This window comes from Sinocyclocheilus grahami, unplaced genomic scaffold, assembly GCF_001515645.1.
Source record: "Sinocyclocheilus grahami isolate Dianchi unplaced genomic scaffold, SAMN03320097.WGS_v1.1 scaffold179.1, whole genome shotgun sequence".
Classification (NCBI taxonomy): Eukaryota; Metazoa; Chordata; class Actinopteri; order Cypriniformes; family Cyprinidae; genus Sinocyclocheilus; species Sinocyclocheilus grahami.
Window position 1 is genome coordinate 591597 of NW_015505358.1, and position 19839 is coordinate 611435.

The 19839-nt window shown below is 34.6% G+C and overlaps 2 protein-coding genes across 7 annotated transcripts in view; both read right to left on the minus strand.

The window, feature by feature from the left end:
• adgrf3a (adhesion G protein-coupled receptor F3a) overlaps positions 1–1243 on the minus strand; it is an 8407-nt gene extending 7164 nt beyond the window's left edge. The window contains exons 1-3 of the mRNA XM_016284062.1: positions 1226–1243; positions 782–840; positions 559–668 (exon numbers count right to left, since the gene is read on the minus strand). Coding sequence (XP_016139548.1) covers positions 559–668; positions 782–840; positions 1226–1243 — 187 coding nt within the window. The remainder of the gene's footprint in view (positions 1–558; positions 669–781; positions 841–1225) is intronic.
• Positions 1244–6744: 5501 nt separating this feature from the next.
• On the minus strand, positions 6745–19609 carry slc5a6b (solute carrier family 5 member 6). Of its 6 annotated transcripts, none has more exons than XM_016284008.1 (16): positions 19470–19609; positions 16798–17235; positions 16003–16068; positions 15857–15908; positions 15692–15759; positions 14163–14317; positions 12016–12156; positions 11801–11930; positions 11616–11704; positions 10324–10433; positions 10102–10172; positions 8932–9018; positions 8690–8847; positions 8503–8609; positions 7277–7395; positions 6745–7200 (listed from the first exon to the last, which is right to left on the minus strand). In XM_016284008.1, the coding sequence occupies exons 2-16, from the start codon at positions 17143–17145 to the stop codon at positions 7078–7080; spliced, it is 1824 nt and encodes a 607-aa protein (XP_016139494.1). In that variant the 5' UTR covers positions 17146–17235; positions 19470–19609; the 3' UTR covers positions 6745–7077. The 6 variants fall into 6 exon arrangements, with proteins under 6 accessions (XP_016139494.1, XP_016139499.1, XP_016139496.1 ...); XM_016284013.1 differs by lacking the exon at positions 19470–19609 and adding an exon at positions 18409–18896 and having other exon boundaries at positions 6745–7197; positions 8503–8606; XM_016284010.1 differs by lacking the exon at positions 19470–19609 and adding an exon at positions 18409–18896 and having other exon boundaries at positions 6745–7197.
• Between the last annotated feature and the right edge of the window lie 230 nt (positions 19610–19839).

The following is a 19839-nucleotide window of genomic DNA, read 5'->3' on the forward strand; positions in this document are numbered from 1 at the left end:
ATTTGCCACTGATGATTCAAACGTGAGTTTTGAGCAGTGTAGAGTAGCACTTGTTGTTTGTCATTTCTCTGCTCACAAATGCAGACATGGTTTTATGTTGACACGATGCAATGCAACGCAACGCGTAAAAAGACAGTACAAGTCATTATAATCCGTAATTATGTCCCCACTGGATGCAACAAATGCCTCGTTTGTAATGGGTTTTCATGTTTTTGAATCATCGCTCCGGCCTGACAGGGCATCATCACAGTATGGTGAGGGGCGTAACATTTCCGTCACATGCTTGAGGTAATCGGCCAATCACAACGCACTGGATAGCTGGCCAATCAGAGCACACCTCGCTTTTCAGACCGATGAGCTTTGTAAAAATCGACGTGTTTCAGAAAGGCGGGGCATAGAGGAGAAACAATAATGTACAGTATGTGGAAAATAATGTGTTTTTTGAACTTTAAACCGCATAAACACATTTCATTACACCAAATACACAAAATAATGTTCTTTTTAGCAACATCATATGACCCCTTTAAAGAAATAGTTCACAGTAAGTAAATAAGTTACCTGTTGTTACCAGAACAGAATCATGCAGTTGTTTAGTTACATTCTCCAACTCATCAAGCGTAACTGAACTCATTAACTGCACCGTATAATTTACAATCAAGCTGCCACTCCTTTAAATCAAAGGGGAAACGTTACTACATTTTCTGTCATTTATCTATTTCGAATGTGTGTGTAGAAAGAACGGGAAACAGTAGCTGCCAGAGGTGCTTGTTATCATGATTACCTGTAACTGTTGATAATCAGAGAATCAAAATATTTCAGTGTGCTGTATTGTTCCACAAGCTAAAAGAAATTGAAACATGCTGGTGAGGTATATGTACGAAAAATTACTGGAATTGCTCAAGTTAATCAAACCAGCAATACAGTTACAGTTTTTAAGCATTGCAGGGTGACAATATGGTGCCTGTATATTTTACATCTCATATACTGTACTTTATTTTGCCTACAGGAGGCAAAAAAAACTGTCCTTTCCATAAACAATGGCAGGTACACAATAATGCAGGAATGAACTAATTAAACAACATAAAATGTAAAACATAAAACACCATAAGGAAAAAAAGAATGTAATCCTTAATACAATGTGATGAGTGATGTAAATGTAATCAATTATTTAATCAAATGATTTTAGGAAAACGGTTGTGTTGTGTTGATTTTCAGCAGTACATACCTTATTAATAATTGCCATGCTTTTTTTCTTGTAAGCATCAGAATCTTTTTTGTTTGGATCACATAATTCGCTGCAATTCTCATTTGGAAACTTAGTTGATCCATCGATGCTTACTGGAAAAAATAAGAAGCAGCATTTAATAACCGTTATGTTTTTTTTTTTAAATCAAGAAATCCTGTGCCCATATCAAACAATACTCTACCTCTTGATTCAGGAAGACACACAGCAATGTCATTAACTTTTTGCGTGCAGTTTTCATTGCAGCATTTATTATTTTTGCACATGTCCTCACTGCCTGTGTAATTTTTCTTGCATGAACAAATCTTATGCATCCCATTCCATGGGCAATCTGCAAACAAGCACATTATAGATGTTGTTGTTTTTTTTCCATAGCATCAATTATAGATTAATCGGAAACGTAGCGACTGCCCATAATTTCTGTTTTTCATAAACCTATATTTCATATGTCTGGGTCAGTTCCCTTATGCAGTCGATTTTCATTTCCCCATCATATATAGGGCAAATTATTATACCTTATAAATAAATCATATTAGCTTTCTTTTAGTACAATATCAGGTAAACATGGGGTGAATTGAACAAAAAAATTTTACATTTGATCTTTTTTTCTTTTTTCTTTAATTGAAATGCTTCAACCAAAATGTGTATTATTGGGAATATTCTTTTAATTTGGAATCAATGTATCATTTTTTCCTAACTATCAAAATAATTTTCCATCATTTTACTAACAAAAGCCAGTTCCCTAATAACATAATCCTGCAAGAACTGAACCCATTTTCGTTTAATTTTTAACAATTCCATCCTGTTTGATTGAGTTACACAGCAGCACTGACAACAAGTTTCACATTACTTTGTGTGTGTGTGTGTGTGTGTGTGTGTGTGTGTGTGTTTTAGGGCTAAAGGAATGTCCTTAAAATTAAAGGATATTGTACTGGCAAAAAATTACCAATAGGCCTACCTTTTTTGTTTTTCTGCTATTTTTTTCTTACAGTGTGAGAAATGCTGGTGTGTAATTTCAAGCTTTATATGTTTGATTACCTGTTGTGATGTCGATGTTTGTCACAGCTGAATTATTTATGTCTATGCAAGGCAGCTTTTTCAGAAGGTCAACAACGAAGTTATACACCGATGACTCGATTTCAAGTTCTAACCAGTACACCTGTGTGGAATTAGCTTGAATACCTGCCACTGCAACCTATCAAACAAAAGTGTTAAAGAGTTAATGCTAAATATAATAAATTGTGTATATAACTGAAGAACTTTTATAATAATTAAATATTATCCCACCTTAAAAAACAATCCCAGAAAAAGGAGAAAGACGCCTTTAGACAGTTTCATTTTTGTGCCATCAATTTCTGGGTGATGAAACAGAGTGCAGTCATTCATATGAATATATGCATATGCTTTCCGTCAGTGACATCAATAATGCAATACATTTACATGTATTCATTTAGCAAACACAAAAATTGATTCATCTTAAGGTGTTTGTAAACACAAGAAATGAATACAAAATTGTTTAACTTTTTCCAAAATAGTATGAGCTAAGAAGTGAAGTGAGAAGTGAAGTTTTTTTTAACAATATGCATTAACTACACTAGGTTTGGAATCTTTTTTTTTTAAGAGAAGCTCTTATGGTCACAAAGGCTGCATTTATTTGGTTAAAACAGTAATATTGTAAAATATTATTATACGGTAATTTAAAATAACTGTTTTCTATTTTATTATATTTTAAAATGTAATTTATTCCTGTGATGCAAAGCTGAATTCCTCCAGTCTTCAGTGTCACATGATCCTTCAGAAATCGTTCTAATATGCTGATTTGCTGAAACATTTCTGGTTATCATCAGTGTTGAAAACAGACGTGCTGTTTCATATTTTTGGGGAAACTGTCATATTCAAAAGTTTAGGGTAAGCAATGTTTAAAGTTTGTATTTATTTATTTTTAAAGGAAATTAATACTTTTATTCAGCAGGAAGCATTAAATTGATCCCCCCCCCCAAAAAAATCTATTAAAGAAATTCATAATGTTACCATAGATTTCTATTTCAAATAAATGCTGTTCATTAAACTTTTTATTCATCAAAGAAGCCTAAAAAAGGGTTTTATGGTTTCTACAACATTTTCAACACTGATAATAATAAGAACCATTATTAATAATTGGGCACCAATAATGATTTATAATAAGTGAGGAGTAAATCAGCATATTAGAATGATTTCTGAAGGATCATGTGACACTGAAGACTGGAGTATTGATGCTGAAAATTCCGCTTTGATCACAGAAATAAGAAATCTATTTTTAAATACATTCCGTTAGAAAACAGTTATTTTAAATTGTAATAATATTTCACAATATTGCTGTTTTTACTGTATTTTTTATTAAATAAATGATTAAGATGAGCATAAGAGACTTCTTAATTAATCCACATTTTTGACCAGTAGTGAACAATAGCCCATGTCATTGCTAACAAACAAGTTACATCCTGATAAATGGAGCTTATGTGAAGAACACTGGCTAGAATCCATTAAACGTGTCAACGTACCTCTCTGCCTTATGTCCTGTCAGCAGTATTGATCCGTGGATTCAGGGTACAATTTTATTGCAGCGATGACTTTCATAAAAAGCTTCAAGTGGCCGTACAGACCATGTAAGAGGATGGAATGATATCCCGCTCAATGAATGTTCCCAATAACCCTCCTGATTTGCATTATTTAGGTCACATGACTCAAAAAAATAGCCTACTGTAAAAGATAGCACAGTTCCACTTACAAATATTTTTTTCTAACTGAATTCCGTACTGAAGTGTAGGATTTACTTTATAGCAATTATCACCAAGAATCATTTCACAACTTCATAACTCGCAGCAATAACTTTTACAATATATAACCATAAAACAGGTGAAAAAAAATCCCACAGACACACATTAAACCAGATAGCAGAATATCACACAGACTTGAGGGTGCTGGACTTTCTGTCACACAAAGACAGTAACCTGCACACAAAACCCCCAACAACACCTCAACATTCAAGTGTTTTCTTCAGGGGCATTTTCTTACTGTATTATTAGTTATCATAGGCTTTTGCTCATTCAAATCATCTGATTTGTTAGAATGTACATATGTATTTATTAAAGACACATTTCTGTGCTATAAAACCCACAAATGACTCTGCTTATATCGTGTCTGTAATACAACCATCTTCATTTGCATTTATTTTGCTTCCAAGCTATATGTACATGTTCAAGTTAAAAACCTTATCTGGTCTAACTAGTCAAACTTTATTACTGTTGTGGTACTTTTTTCTAACCGGTTTGCTTCAGTTCTTCAGTTCTTCAGTGCACAGTTGAGGAAATAACAGTTTAGTTGTATCTAATCTTGTATTTTCATTATATGTCACCAGTGACATTTCCAGCTCATTTAAATGTTCAGTCAGTATGCAGGCGCAACTTATTGTGTACAAAAAAAATTATTTCCAACATTTAAGCGACAAACTGTTTTTTGTTGTTTGAAAGAGACATTGTGTCCAAAGAAAATGCATTACGGTAAAAAAAAAATTAAAAAAAATGCATTGAACACCACAGAATGTTCCAGAATAGCCATCACCCAGATGCTAGTTTGAATATCAGTTTGGGGAATCAAGCCGTAAGGAAACAGACTCTGTCAACAGCGGGCTCATTCATTCACGCGGTATAAACAAAAGTACCTACAGAAAAAATAGCACAACTTTATTTGCATTTTACTTTGCATGGCCTCATGATTTTTATGAAATGACACCTACTTTTCTATGTTTTTGTGCACTGTTACAGTCTTTGAGTCAGAACAGCCGGCATTGTAGTCTACTCTTCCAGGATCAGGAAACAGTCCTCCATAAGATGTGCTGCAACATTCCAACCGGAGCTACTTCTCTAAGTTTATGTCTATGGCGATTCACGCAGGTATGTGTTACTCCGCAGCGGTGGCGACCCGACCAGGCTACAATAGTCCAAATATAAGTACTTATTATAAGTGTACTGTAGTGATTCGGAATAAGACAAAAACGCGGTTTGGAAGATGAATTCATGATGTACTCGCTCATTATATACATTTGGCAAATTTTGAACACAGAAAAAGTTACATAGTGCTGCTTTAATATTTCAATAATTTAACAATCTGTTGATGGTTTTCTGATGTTGGATGATGGTCACATGACATGCAAATGCACAAAATATTTAATATTTGTTAGTATTTTATCCAGTATTTTTATGATTTAGCTGTTCATCAATGCATGATACTTGTGGATTATTGTGATGCTTTTATCAGCTGTTTGGACTCTCAGTCTGACGGCACCCATTCACTGCAGCAAGTGATGGAATGCTACATTTCTCCAAATCTGTCCTGATGAAAGAAAAAACTCATTTAAATAGTGCAAGACAATGCTGTTGTTGTTTTTTTACTTTAAAGATGGATTTCCTGTAAGTTTGCTCATGCAAACATAGCGTCATGCATGATGCACAACATACATCTATTTTACAATGCAAATCTATCAAGAGTCATGAAACTCAAAATCTAATCTGAATGAAGGGCACACTGTATGCTGTTACATCGCAGCATCATCTGCTTTGACTACACTGTAAATTGTTTTTAGTAATAAAAGTAATTAAAGGTTTTTCTACTTCTTTTTCTACTTCAAAATTTCACATTTAATTCAATGTGCCATGTTTTTACTAACAATTTCTGAGTGAAAATTGTTTCTACAAATTTTTATCACTGTAGTTTAGAATACATAAGGCAAATTATGCAAGTTTTTTTTTAAATCGCATATTAATCAGGATCATTGAGGTTGAGCTGTAAAGGCTCTCATCTTTGGTTGCTATATGTTTAAGTCAAAAGAGCCCATCCTCAAGTCAGCATCATATTCTGCTCAGGATGGATGGATGTTCCACAGGTTACACTTGTGCAGCAATTCCAGGAACCAAAAATGTATATTTTCATTTTAATAGTGAAGTGTTGTGGACATTTACGGCCTTTGCACATTGGTGACATCTGCTGGACAAATATAGGAATAACTAAAACAAAAATGCCTCTTTTAATGCAAACTTATATTATTAATGCATATACAATATAAATAAAAAAATAAGTATATCTTAGATATATCACTTATTTTTATTTATATTATTTATAATAATATATTAATGTAAATGTATATGCACACGTGTCAATTTAAATGCATATTAATTTTGCATCTTAATTTTATAAATGTGAAACTTAAGAACATATCCAGTTCATATATCACCCAATAAATACATAAATAAATGTTGTGCTTATATCACTAATTTCATTACAACTAAGCAAATATGTAATATGCCATTTTCTTCCCACAATTCCCATTACAATGCTGTGAAAACAGAAAAGTGTTATTTTGATCGTGTTGTTTATTCTTATTTTAATAATGTCGTAATGCAAAAATGTATGTGTTTAAGTTCTACTTATGTTCAGAGTTGTGAGATTCACCCAGAAAAGCCGCAGCACATGATGCACACATTTTTTTATTACAAAAAGTGATTTGCTGAACATTCACTTTGTCATTTGGATTTGTACTTTACATCTTTACAGACATTAACATTTTAGTCCATGTTGTAAAAATATTTTCTTTGGTTTTATATACAGCAGCTACACATACAAAACAATACAAATGTGACAGAAATATACAGTCTATTACAAAAATGTACACCTAGACAAACTTTTCCCTTCAAAATAATTACGGGCACACATCTCTGTAACTAGCATTACTGACATCAACAATATACATCACATTTACAATACTTAGTGTGCAAGATAACCCGTTCTTGGTGTTTTTGCTATACGGAGGTCTCGTGCTCCACAGGAGAAACCGCATTTGATGGGAGAAATGTTTCTGTCTCTCCCTCAGTTCCAGCATCCTCCTTTACATTTCCATTTATTTTTTTATGACCATCGATCTGCTAGAAGCAGTTTTACTACATTAAAATGACCCAAAGCAACAATGCATTTTACTGTAAAGCCATAAGACCATCTTACCGTGTGCTCAGGAGACGTACAGCAAGCGCTCGGCTTCACAAGCTTGTGCAGAAGTGATTGTGCTGTTCTCATCACAGGATACACTGTGCCAGACGCCACATCGTCTCCTTTTGTTGGGCCTTGAAAACAATTAGTACAAAAAAAAAAAAGACTTCTGTAAGTGATAAAATTTTATTTTTCTGGTTGTTTTTTGTACATTTTTAGGAAGCTTGTTTCTGGCACAGAATAAAAAAAGGTAATTGCGACTTTTTATCTTGCAATTCTGGCTTAATATCTCACAATTCTGAGAATTGCGGGATAAAAAGTCAGAATTGTAAGATAAAAAGTCGGAATAAATTTTTACCCCTGGCGGAAACATGATTCCATATATTTTAGTATTATTTATTCTCATAGTATTTATTAACATTTTAAATTAGCTTTCATTTTAATATTTTCAGTTTTCATTTTAATTATAGCAATTTTGTTGTTCTTTTGTCATTTTTATAATTTTTTAATATTTCAATTTAGCTTTAATTTTTTTTTTCAATTTTATTTTTAGTAATTATTTATTATACTTATTTTTAATAGTAATTTTAGTACTTAGTTTTAATAATATTTCAGTTAGTTGCCAAGGCAACATTTATAATTCTGAAGTTTTTTTTATGTAATATTTATACTTTATTTCAGCTTCATATCCACACTTTACAATAGGGTTTCAATTGTTAACATTAATCACATTAGTTAACATGAATGAACAATGAATAATTTTTCTACAGCATTTAATAATATTACCCAATGTTAAGTTCAACATTTTTAAAAAGTCCTATTTGTTAACATTAATGCACTAACGTGAACAAACAATCAACAACTATATTTTTTAATAACATTAATCAATATTAATAAATGCCTAAGTATATATACATTGCTCATAGTTAGTTCATTCATGTTAGCTAATGCATCTATCTGCTAATGTTAACAAATGGAACCTTATTGTAAAGTATTAACCGCTTTATTTTAATTAATGCAAAGCAATATTTAATAGTTTTAGTCTATGCAGTTTCTAAATTCATGCTGAGCTATTGCTAGGCTTTTGCGAGTCCAACTGCGTTTTCTCTGTGAGTCTCTGTGTCCTTTCTTCAGTGTAAGTGCATCACACCTCTAATAAACAAGCAGCTCAATGAGCAGCTTTTTTAATGTCTCATTCTGAACAAGTACTATCAGAAGCTCTTCAGGTCAATGTTTCTTACCAGTCATGAAGCTGATAATGAGTCCGATGAGCACCACGGTGGAGGAGTTGAGCGCGCTGTACCACATGTATGACAGAGAATATAACCCATTCAGACCTGCAGGTCTGTTTGAAGATGAGGAAAAGCATTAAATGATTTCCCTAAATATATACATTACAATGCATGCTGGTACTGATCTACAAGTCACCTGGCAGCATCTATGACAGCAGGCACAGTGATGTTTTCAGAGGTGTTAGTAGAGTTGAATGGAAGAACTTGTACAGAACTGGGCATCCGAGACAAAAAGCCACCAATGCCAACCCAGAAAGCCATGACCAGACCTGCGGCAAGTCCTGCTACAGCTCCCTGAAAAAAACCCCAGCTCCCTTTCTTATTTATGTGGGTGGACTGATGGATGGATTGATGGATGGATGGAAGGGAGGAACTTACTATGCTATTTGCACATGGGAAGAAGATGCCGAGACAGAACAGACCGAGCAGCGGCCCACCAACCATCCCAAAGATACTGAGAGCTGCCTTAAAGTCAAATACAACATTCTTAAAAATAAAGGTTATAAAAGGGGGTTCCTTAAAGGAAGAGTTCATTCAAAAATGAAAATTTGCTGAAAATTTACTCACCTTCAGGCCATCCAGTGGGAACAGATTTGGAGAAATGTAGCATTGCATCACTTGCTCACCAATGGATGCTCTGCAGTGAATGGGTGCCGTCAGAATGAGAGTCCAAACAGCTGATAAAAACATCACTATAATCCACACCAGTCCAATCCATCAAATAACATCAAAAAGCGGCATGTTTGTAAGAAACAAATCCATCATTAAGGCGTTTCGACTTTAAACCGTCACTTCTGGTCAAAATACAAGTCCATAATAACGCTTCCTCCAGTGAAAAAGTCCATCCCCTGTTGTCCTCTCACATCAAAATCCACTGATATATTTGTTTAGAGCTGTTTAGGCCTATTAATGGTGCTTGATTTGTGCATATTTCTCTCCTGATTCAGACGAGATGACTTTTTCACTGGAGAAAACAATACCATGGATTATAGACTCTTTTAGACTAGAACGGTTTGAAGTTATAACATCTTAATGATGGATTTGTTTCTTACAAACACACAGCTTTTGGCTTTACAAGATGTTAACTGATGGACTGGAGTGGTGTGGATTACTTGTGGATTATTGTGATGTTTTTATCAGCTGTTTGGACTCTCATTCTGACGGCACCCATTCACTGCAGAGGATCCACTGGCGAGCAAGTGATGCAATGCTACATTTCATTAAATTACATTCCTCCAACAAATTCATCTACATCTTGGATGGCCTGAGGGATAGTACATTTTCTCAAAATGTACTTATTTTTTCTTAGCGTGAAGATCATTTTAATAATCTAAAGAACCATTTTCAACTACAAAGAACATTTTGTTTAACCGAATAGTTCGATGTATGTTAAAAGTTCTTCATGGAACCATCAATGGCAATAGAGAACTTTTATTTTTAAGAGAATAGAGGTTAATCTGATTTAACACAAGGATATATTTTTATTGGTTAACATAAATTGATTACTGCTATAAACTCACAAGCGCTTATAAAAGCATCCACGCTTACCTGAAGAACTGAACTGTTCATCAAATGGACGACATAAGCCATAGCCACACATATAATCCCATATGATAGAGCTGGATGAGGAATATAATCATGCATTATAAAGATGCTCACTGAAAGCTTCATTTGATCTCTTTGAGTAAAGGGGAAAGCAGATGAAACATATTCTATAATTGTGCATCAGTGGGGAGACGGAAATCATTTCAAATGAAGATAATGTCTCACCCAGCATCTTTGACAGCAGAGTGGCTCTGGCCTCCGTCATGGAGTAATGGGGTTTGATCAGATCCACCATGGTCACCGTGGCTAATGAGTTAAAAGCTGAGGATATTGTACTGTGAATGAGAAGGAGAACATCTCATTTTTATATACAAATAAGTTTACTTTCTATAGGTTTATTGCATGCTTGTGCACTGACTACTGTCTGTATCTCTAGTTTATTATAGAAACAAAAATAGCAGCAGATTTGCATGAACATGGACTACCACTTAAAATTCGTCAGTAAGGTTTATTTTATTTCACTTTTATTCTGTAAGGATGCATTAAATGATCAAAAGTGACAGTAAAGACATTTATAAAGTTACAAAAGATTTCTATTTCACATAAATGTTGCTCTTTTGAGCTTTCAAATCATAAAAAAAAACAAAGTGTATTATGGTTTCTACAAAAATATGAAGCAGTACAACGGTTTTCAAAATTGATAATCGTAAGAAATGTTTCTTGAGCGGCAAATCAGAATATTAGAATGATTTCTGAAGGATCACGTGACACTGAAGACTGCTGAAAATCCAGCCTTACGTCAGAGGAATGAATTACATTTGAACATATTCAAAGAGAAAACAGTTATTTTAAATAATAATAATATTTTACAGTATTACTGTTTTTACTATATCTTTGATTTAATAAATGCAGCATTGGTGCCTATATATATATAAAAATATATTTCAAATAGAAATAATGATTTCTAAAATTATTCTCTTTGAAGACTGTCATCAGATTCCGATTATTATAGTCATTATTCAATTCAAATTTTTATATCACATACATAACCAATAACCATACATAATGACATGCAGTGAAATGTTTTTACAACCACTCAGTTACAAAAAATGTAAAATTATGGGTATAAAAAAAAAAAAAAAAGAAGGATATAAACTAAAATGTACAGAATGTACGAAATATATGAATTTACACTATACAATAGCTAGTTACAAAAAATGTAAAATTATGGGTATAAAAAAAAAAAAAAAGAAGGATATAAACTAAAATGTACAGAATGTACGAAATATATGAATTTACAATTTACACTATACAATAGCTACAAAGTTATGCATATATATTATACAGACATATTATATTAGACATATATATTTAAAAAAAGATATCTATATACTAAAAAGAAAAAGGAAGAACAGACATAAAAATAAAAGAATAGAAAGAATGCATGCAAAAAAATTTAAATATTTGACTGAAATATGATCTGTGACATATGACCGCTTCAAACATCATGCTGTTACCTGAGAGATGCACTGAACAAACACGCCACAAACAATCCAGGAAGTCCAGGGAAGTTCTGTAACATGTCCATGACAAAGTAAAGCACCATCTGTAACGTCAAAACACATCATATATCACTATTTATATCAGGGGGCCCCAAATAATAGAATTATATATGCAATCACATGTGTTTGGTGCTTCTAACCTGGTCTTTGGATGTGATATACTGCTGTTCTAGAGGGCTGTTGTTACCATAGCAAGCGAACATGACCAGCCCCATCAGACAACTGAGCATTAAAGCCACCTGAAGACAGGGGAACACCATATAGCAGGACCTGCACGAGAACACGTGATGTTTTGTGACACATACGTTCATCTGAGAGCCTTAGGGGGCTGTACATGAATAAAAGGAACACTTACATGACGGCTTCTTTCTCTGTACGAGAACTGAGGTACCTCTGAACCTGAGCCTGGTTCACTCCATACAGAGACAGCATCAGAAACACCCCTCCAACACCTAACGTCCAGAACGTGTGTCTCACCGTTGGGTCGGGGTTCAGGCTGGACAGACACAGACCGTCAACATGAGAAATGACTCTGAGTATCAGTACAATAGCATTCATGTCTGTAGCACAAACAGAATGGGACGACTTACATGCCTACATCTAATATTTAGGATCATGGATATGTTCACGGATGCCTATGGAAGCTTATTTCTGCCACAAAAATAAAAAGGTAATTGTGACTTTAAATCTCACAATTCTGACTTTTTTTTCTGGTAATTCTAAGGAAAAAAAGCTATAAACTCAGAATTGCAATTCTGAGAAGAAAAACCCAGATTATGAGAGATAATCTCAGAATTGTGAGATGAAAAGTCACAATTACTTTAATATTTTTTATTCAGTGGCGGAAACAAGCTTTCCTTTTTTTCAATTGCAAGTTTATATCTCACAATTCTGGCTTTATATCTTGCAATTCCGATTTTATATCTCACGTTAATGTCTTGCAACTGCCAGAAAAAAAGTCTCCCAAAACTGGGAGAAAAACATCAGAACTGTGAGTTTGTGCTGAGGCAGTCTAATTAAATATGGCTAAATTGAGAAATTTCTCAAGGTCAAAACTTGGTACAAAAAAAAGCAAGCAGTCATTTAATAGAGGGATTTACAAAGTCAAAAATATAAGAACTGAAAATTAAAAAATATTTTTGTTAATGATTGCGAGTTAACACATTAATTTAAGATATTAATTAAATGTAAAACATTGACCAATTTTTATAATAATTCTAGTTTCAGCTATATGAAGATGGAAACCATTAACCCCTTAACTGTCACCGTCCGACCTGTGGGACCGCTTGGCACTCTTTTTTGTTGTTGTCCTTTTTCTCTATCAAATCTTTTAGTAATCATCATAAATTATCTATCATTTGAAAGCATAGAAGCCCAAGATTCATCCTTTGAAAACCATTTTGAAATCGGACATTGTGTTACCATGGAATTGGTACTTTAAAATCTTTTGGCGGTCTCCTCCCCCTTAGTGGGCGGTGTCAAGTTTCATATTACAAAATGCATTACGCTCTTTTAGAATCAAACCTTTTTATAATCTTGACAAAAAACATATCACTGGAAAGGTCTGAGTCTCAGGATTCCATATATGGTGGTTATTTTGAGATAGAAGTAGATATTGACAGAGAAATCTAGACATTTGTGACAGAAAAATGCATAAAAAAAATTCAGTGGAGTTTGGATGGCACCCGGTGGCTGTTTGTGGTATAACGCCCTAAATAAAATCTCACAGGAACCTACATTTTTTTTTCTTATCAACTTCAAATTTGGAACATAACTTATTTAGACACAAGGATTTAATTTTATACCAATTTTAGAGTAAAACCTGTTATGTAAACTATTTATTATATATAAAATAAATATAGTGCATTTTATTTACAGTAAATTTAAACTTATAACTTTTTGGAATTTTAATAATCAGCTGATTTTCTTCTTTAAAAAGAGCCCAACCTTAGGTCTGTATTCCAAAGTGTTCATAAATTACAACAATTTAAGTTTGGATAGTGCACTTTCATGCCTATTTTAAAAAATGGGGGGTGACAGTTAAGGGGTTAAATTAACATCACATTTATTTTATTCTATTGACAAAAAATCTGCATATGGTTTATGTACTTAGGAACAATATTTATTGTGAAAAGTGGTATATAAATATAGATTTTAATTTATCTAACATTAATAGTGGCTAAAAAAATCAATCTACTTAAAGTAAATATTTTCTAATTAACTATTTCAATTATTTGCTGTTAGTTTAGTTCAATGACACAATAAAAACCATCTATTGTGGACATTTGGCCTAAATATTTTTTCTCATACTATAAATGGACTTTATACATCTAAATAAACAGCTGCCTAACCTCAAAAGGGGATCATCATCATATTTGGGGGTCCTTGGCTTCAAACCATTTGAAAACCCTTGGGTTTAATAGATGCGTTCATGGCACAACCTGCTGGTTAAATGTGCTGGCTACCAGCTGCTATGCCATCTACACCATGAGGTGAACATACTCAATCCCAGAAATGCGTCCACCATCCCTGACTTTCACCCAGGCATCAGACAGACCACCAGCCTGATGAACGCCCACAATGATGACGGCCAGCTGACCAGTAAACATCACTACTGTCTGGAAAACATCGGTCCAGACCACTGCCTTCAGCCCACCCTGCAAAAACAATTACAACTTCTTTGAGACATTGAAAACAAAGTAACCAACCGAAAATAAAATTACATTTGCAGCCCATTTTAATTCTAAGGATATTTAACCCTGCAAATCCTGACATGAAATAATAATCTGAAAAATCTATTTTTTTGCATGTGTTTTCTGCATGTTTTGAATCTTTATGATACAGGCTTTTATGGCCCATATGGTATGATAAAATAAAAGCATGGAGCTCATACTCGAGGATTTTTATTCAGGGGCCCAAACTGAACAAAAACATGCAATTTGATGCTAATATATATGGACAAAAAGATGAAATCCTGATAGCTTGTAATGTAAATCAAGCAGATCTTTATAACAGTATACATAAAATGATATAAATATATCTCCAAATAATTTGTCTTAGTAAGGTTATATTTAAATGCTTAGTTTTAAAACATATAACGCATTGCAATACAATGATGATTGAGAGATGAACAAATAAACATTTCTCCAAAGCCAGATGATCATATTTGATACTCACATTTGAACAATTCTTTCCAAACAATTATGTAGTATATACGTCAATCTTACGTTTACTTTATAAAAATTAGATTTCACAGCAAAAAGACATGTGAATCATGACCTGAAATGGCCTTTTAAGTGCTAAAAAAGTATAAACTATCAATCAGACGACAGAAAGCATGTAGTAGATTGTGTACAATGGGTTTTGATCATGTTGATCATTTAGAGGCCCTACATATTTGCGTATCAAATATGTGACCCTGGAGCACAAAACCAGTCTTAAGTCACTGGGGTATATTTGTAGCAATAGCCAAAAATACACTGTATGGGTCAAAATGATAGATTTTTCTTTTATGCTAAAAATCATTAGGATATTAAGTAAAGATCATGTTTCATGAAGATATTTTGTAAATCTCCTACCGTGAATATATCAAAACTTAATTTTTGATTAGTAATATGCATTGCTAAGAACTTCATTTGGACAACGTTAAAGGCGATTTTCTTAGTATTTAGATTTTTTCTGCACCCTCAGATTCTAGATTTTCAAATAGTTATATCGCGTCCAAATATTGTCCTATCCTAACAAACCTTACATCAATGGAAAGCTTATTTATTCAGCTTTCATGTGATGTATAAATCTCAATTTTGAAAAATTGTTTTGTGGTCCAGGGTCACATATGATACAGTGGGCTTTATAGGGTTAATGGTTAACGTCAAATGCTGTCATCCGAAAAGAAATGTTTAAGATGCAAAGCAAGCTGAAGTTTCCATAGACAAACATTTGATATCATGCACTGATGAACTGTGCACAGTAAGACCAGATGCATGTAATCTGTAAAGTAAGCAACCTTAAACCACTGAAAATCCTCTTACCAGTGCGGTATAAAGAGTGCACACTAACCCAGTCGCCAATACTGCTCCCCATAAATGAAAACCAGTAACTAGAGACAGATACATGTTATTAGTTACAACAGGCAGTCATATTTGTGTTCATGCATTAATAATGTTAATTATGACTATATATATTTGTAACATTACCTGCATTCAATGCAAGAGCAGGTGTATAGATGCCAACACCCATATAAACGACCTGCAAAAAGGAACCACACAGTAACTCTCTCCATGCAATGCATTAAATATGCAAAAATGCTCATTTATTTCACAACAGAGAGGCTGGAACTTACCATCTGAAAAATAAAAGTAACAGTGCCACAAATTCGGACGGCTTTACAGAAGCGCAGCTCCAAATACTGTGAAGTGAATGAGATATGAGCATGTTTAATAAAGCAATCAATGACAAAAGAAAACATTAGTGGTGAAATAGTGGTGCCAGGATGTTGATAAACTATTACAAAAACTAAAGGTTCTAAAAGGGTTTTTTGCAGCGATGCCATAGAAGAACAGTTTTTTTGTTCTCCAAAGAACCATTTAGTGAACAGTTCTTAAAGGAAAAGTTCATAACATTAGCTGAAAATTTACTGACCCGCAGGCCATCCAAGATGCAGACGAGTTTGTTTCTTCATCAGAACAGATTTGGAGAAATGTAGCATTGCATCACTTGCTCACCAATGGATCCTCTGCAGTGAATGGGTGCCGTCAGAATGAGTCCAGATGAGAGTTTGACTCTCATTCTGACGGCACCCATTCACTGCAGAGGATCCATTGGTGAGCAAGTAATGCAATGCTACATTTCTCCAAATCTGATGAAGAAACAAACTCATCTACATCTGGGATGGCCTGAGGGTGAGTCAACTTCCAGCAAATTTTCATTTTTGGGTGAACTATTCCTTTAAAATAACTTTGGTTTTCTAAGTGTAAAGAACATTTTTGTAATCTTAAGTACCTTCTTCCTCAAAGAACAGTTTGTGGAATGGAAAGATTCCATTGACATTCATAAGTTCTTAATGGAACCACTGATGCCAATAAAGAACCTAGAGTGTCTCTAGATGATATCTGCAATATTTTGAAAGGATGTGTACCTGGTAAACACTGGTGAGATGCAGTCTGTAGAACATAGGAATGAAAATGTGTGCTGGTATCAGGAGACCCAGAATATAACAGCAGCCAATAAACCAGTACTGCGTGCCGTTGGCGTAAACCTCAGCCGGCGTGCCAATGATAGCCACAGCCGACTGGAAGGTGGCCATGAGAGACAGAGAGAGTGGCAGGCACTTCATACTCCTGTCTGCGTACATGAACTCTTGCGTGGTGCTCTGCCGTCCTCCGGTGAAGGCGTAGTACAGCCCGATGGCCATGGAGGCCACCAACAACAACGCAAATATCACATAATCAATAATAGTGAAGTACTTCTGCCCCGTGGGATCCATACTGAGACTGCAGGCATGAAGCGTGATATTAGAGTCTCCGCTGCGTGATCAGGACAAAGGTCAAAGCCATTGATCTGCAAATCTGACAACCTGAAACATATCACAACAACTGATATAAGTACTTAATCAATCAGGTTATGATTCCATGTTGTGCTAGTATGTTCACATTGAAATGAAAATTCACCCAATCAATCTACCAAATGCATGTTATAGATCTGACTGTGAATGAATCATACTTTTTTTATTTTAATTTTTTGACATTTTTAAAGTGGGTCTGAAAATGTCAGGCTTCTCTCTGGTGACATTTGTAGGACTTTTCCAATCATTTAGTCCACTTAAAGTTAGTATAAAATTTAAATTCAGCTTATCTAGGTTGCACATGCATTTTCATCCATGTATGTTTTATTTATCCAAGCATTTAGTTTGCTTAAAACTCGGCAGTTTGTGTTCAGATCCACCTCCATTTTGAGTGCCACGCCCACTTTTTAACATCCAATCAACAACTGATATATATGCATGGTCTTGTTGCATATATTGCTTATACCTTTTAATTTTTTTTATATGCTTTTAAATCCTTTCTTGAAACAAGACCATGCATTTATATATATATATATAAAATTCTAAATTACAGTAGCTTTTCTTATTGGTCCATCTGGATTTTTGTGTGTGCAAAAATTAACAGCTTTTATGGAGCATCATTTAACCTCAAATTTCAAATTGAGTCTGTCTAGAAGGGTCTAAAAATATCAAATTCTCTAGAGAAAATGTTATTTTTTACTTCCAGAACCAAACTCTAATGATCTAAAGAGGTACATAATTAAATATGGTAATCATTCATCAGCATCATGGTATATATATCTATATCACAGTACCATGATATTAGCATATTTTTCTGCAGGACTCCAATGGGTTAATCAGGGATGGTGAACGCTAAACCACGAGGCACAGGCACTACGGGGTTAACTGTTCCTGGCAGTTGCAACTAGTTTGCACAGACTGGATTTCGGTTTCAACTTTACCCCAAATGCATGGCCCAGAACCATAATTCATTTAAAACATTAAGTATATTCACATTTGCTCACTGATTTACCTAGTTATCCCTGTAACAGTTGTCTGTGCATTTTCACTTCCTTGTTATTGTGGGTTAGTTGGTGAACGCATGCTGTGTTTCTCAGCGTTCATACAGTGGACAGGGTTCCTCATCATCAAAAGCACATGTAGTGCGTTAACTTACATGCTTGCTCGACATGCAGGTGTTCCTACCTGAAGTAATCAATCAGATCAGTGGAGCTCGAAACGCTTCATGTGTGTCATCCGGGGGCCAGACAGTGAATGTCAGTGTCTCACTCCTCCCAGCGTTAGAGCTGCCATCACGCCTGAAGGTTACTGAGCCACTTTATCAGTCAAACACACTGTGCACCTTACAGTTTACAATCTAAAGATGATCACTGATAGTTATCGTGTTTTCCAGCACACATATGCAACTCTTTTTTCTCTACGCGTATTTTTTTTAAGAATTGGATGTACATTACATTTAATTTTAACTAATAATACGCGCATTCCAATAAAAATGCATCCACGTGGGGGAGAAAATAGCGAAAATAGAGCATAGATTACGCGGCTGCGCAAACAGCGCGCAGTGATGATGCGCTACAGCGCTGTTTGGGGTTTAGCTTCCGAGGTCGCAGGACACTAATAGCGCGCCAGATTTCGATTTTCGAAACGTTCTATTTACAAAGAAACAAATTAGCAAAATTTATCATTTAACCTCAAATTTCAAATTGAGTCTGTCTAGAAGGGTCTAAAAATATCAAATTCTCTAGAGAAAATGTTATTTTTTACTTCCAGAACCAAACTCTAATGATCTAAAGAGGTACATAATTAAATATGGTAATCATTCATCAGCATCATGGTATATATATATCACAGTACCATGATATTAGCATATTTTTCTGCAGGACTCCAATGGGTTAATCAGGGATGGTGAACGCTAAACCACGAGGCACAGGCACTACGGGGTTAACAGTTCCTGGCAGTTGCAACTAGTTTGCACAGACTGGATTTCGGTTTCAACTTTACCCCAAATGCATGGCCCAGAACCATCATTAATTAAAAAACATTAAGTATATTCACATTTGCTCACTGATTTACCTAGTTATCCCTGTAACAGTTGTCTGTGCATTTTCACTTCCTTGTTATTGTGGGTTAGTTGGTGAACGCATGCTGTGTTTCTCAGCGTTCATACAGTGGACAGGGTTCCTCATCATCAAAAGCACATGCAGTGCGTTAACTTACATGCTTGCTCGACATGCAGGTGTTCCTACCTGAAGTAATCAATCAGATCAGTGGAGCTCGAAACGCTTCATGTGTGTCATCCGGGGGCCAGACAGTGAATGTCAGTGTCTCACTCCTCCCAGCGTTAGAGCTGCCATCACGCCTGAAGGTTACTGAGCCACTTTATCAGTCAAACACACTGTGCACCTTACAGTTTACAATCTAAAGATGATCACTGATAGTTGTTTTCTAGCACACATATGCAACTCTTTTTTCTCTACACGTATTTTTTTTAAGAATTGGATGTACATTACATTTAATATTAACTAATAATACGCGCATTCCAATAAAAATGCATCCACGTGGGGGAGAAAATAGCGAAAATAGAGCATAGATTACGCGGCTGCGCAAACAGCGCGC

Bases quoted from the DNA above. Each gene is read 5' to 3' on its own strand.
- slc5a6b (XM_016284008.1), bottom strand. From the start codon at position 17,145: ATGGATCCCACGGGGCAGAAGTACTTCACTATTATTGATTATGTGATA. The intron at 15,909-16,002 runs GTAAGTTCCAGC...TCCTTTTTGCAG, and splicing joins TTACTTTTATTTTTCAGATG to GTCGTTTATATGGGTGTTGG. The intron at 7,396-8,502 runs GTAAGAAACATT...ATTGTTTTCAAG, and splicing joins CATTATCAGCTTCATGACTG to GCCCAACAAAAGGAGACGAT.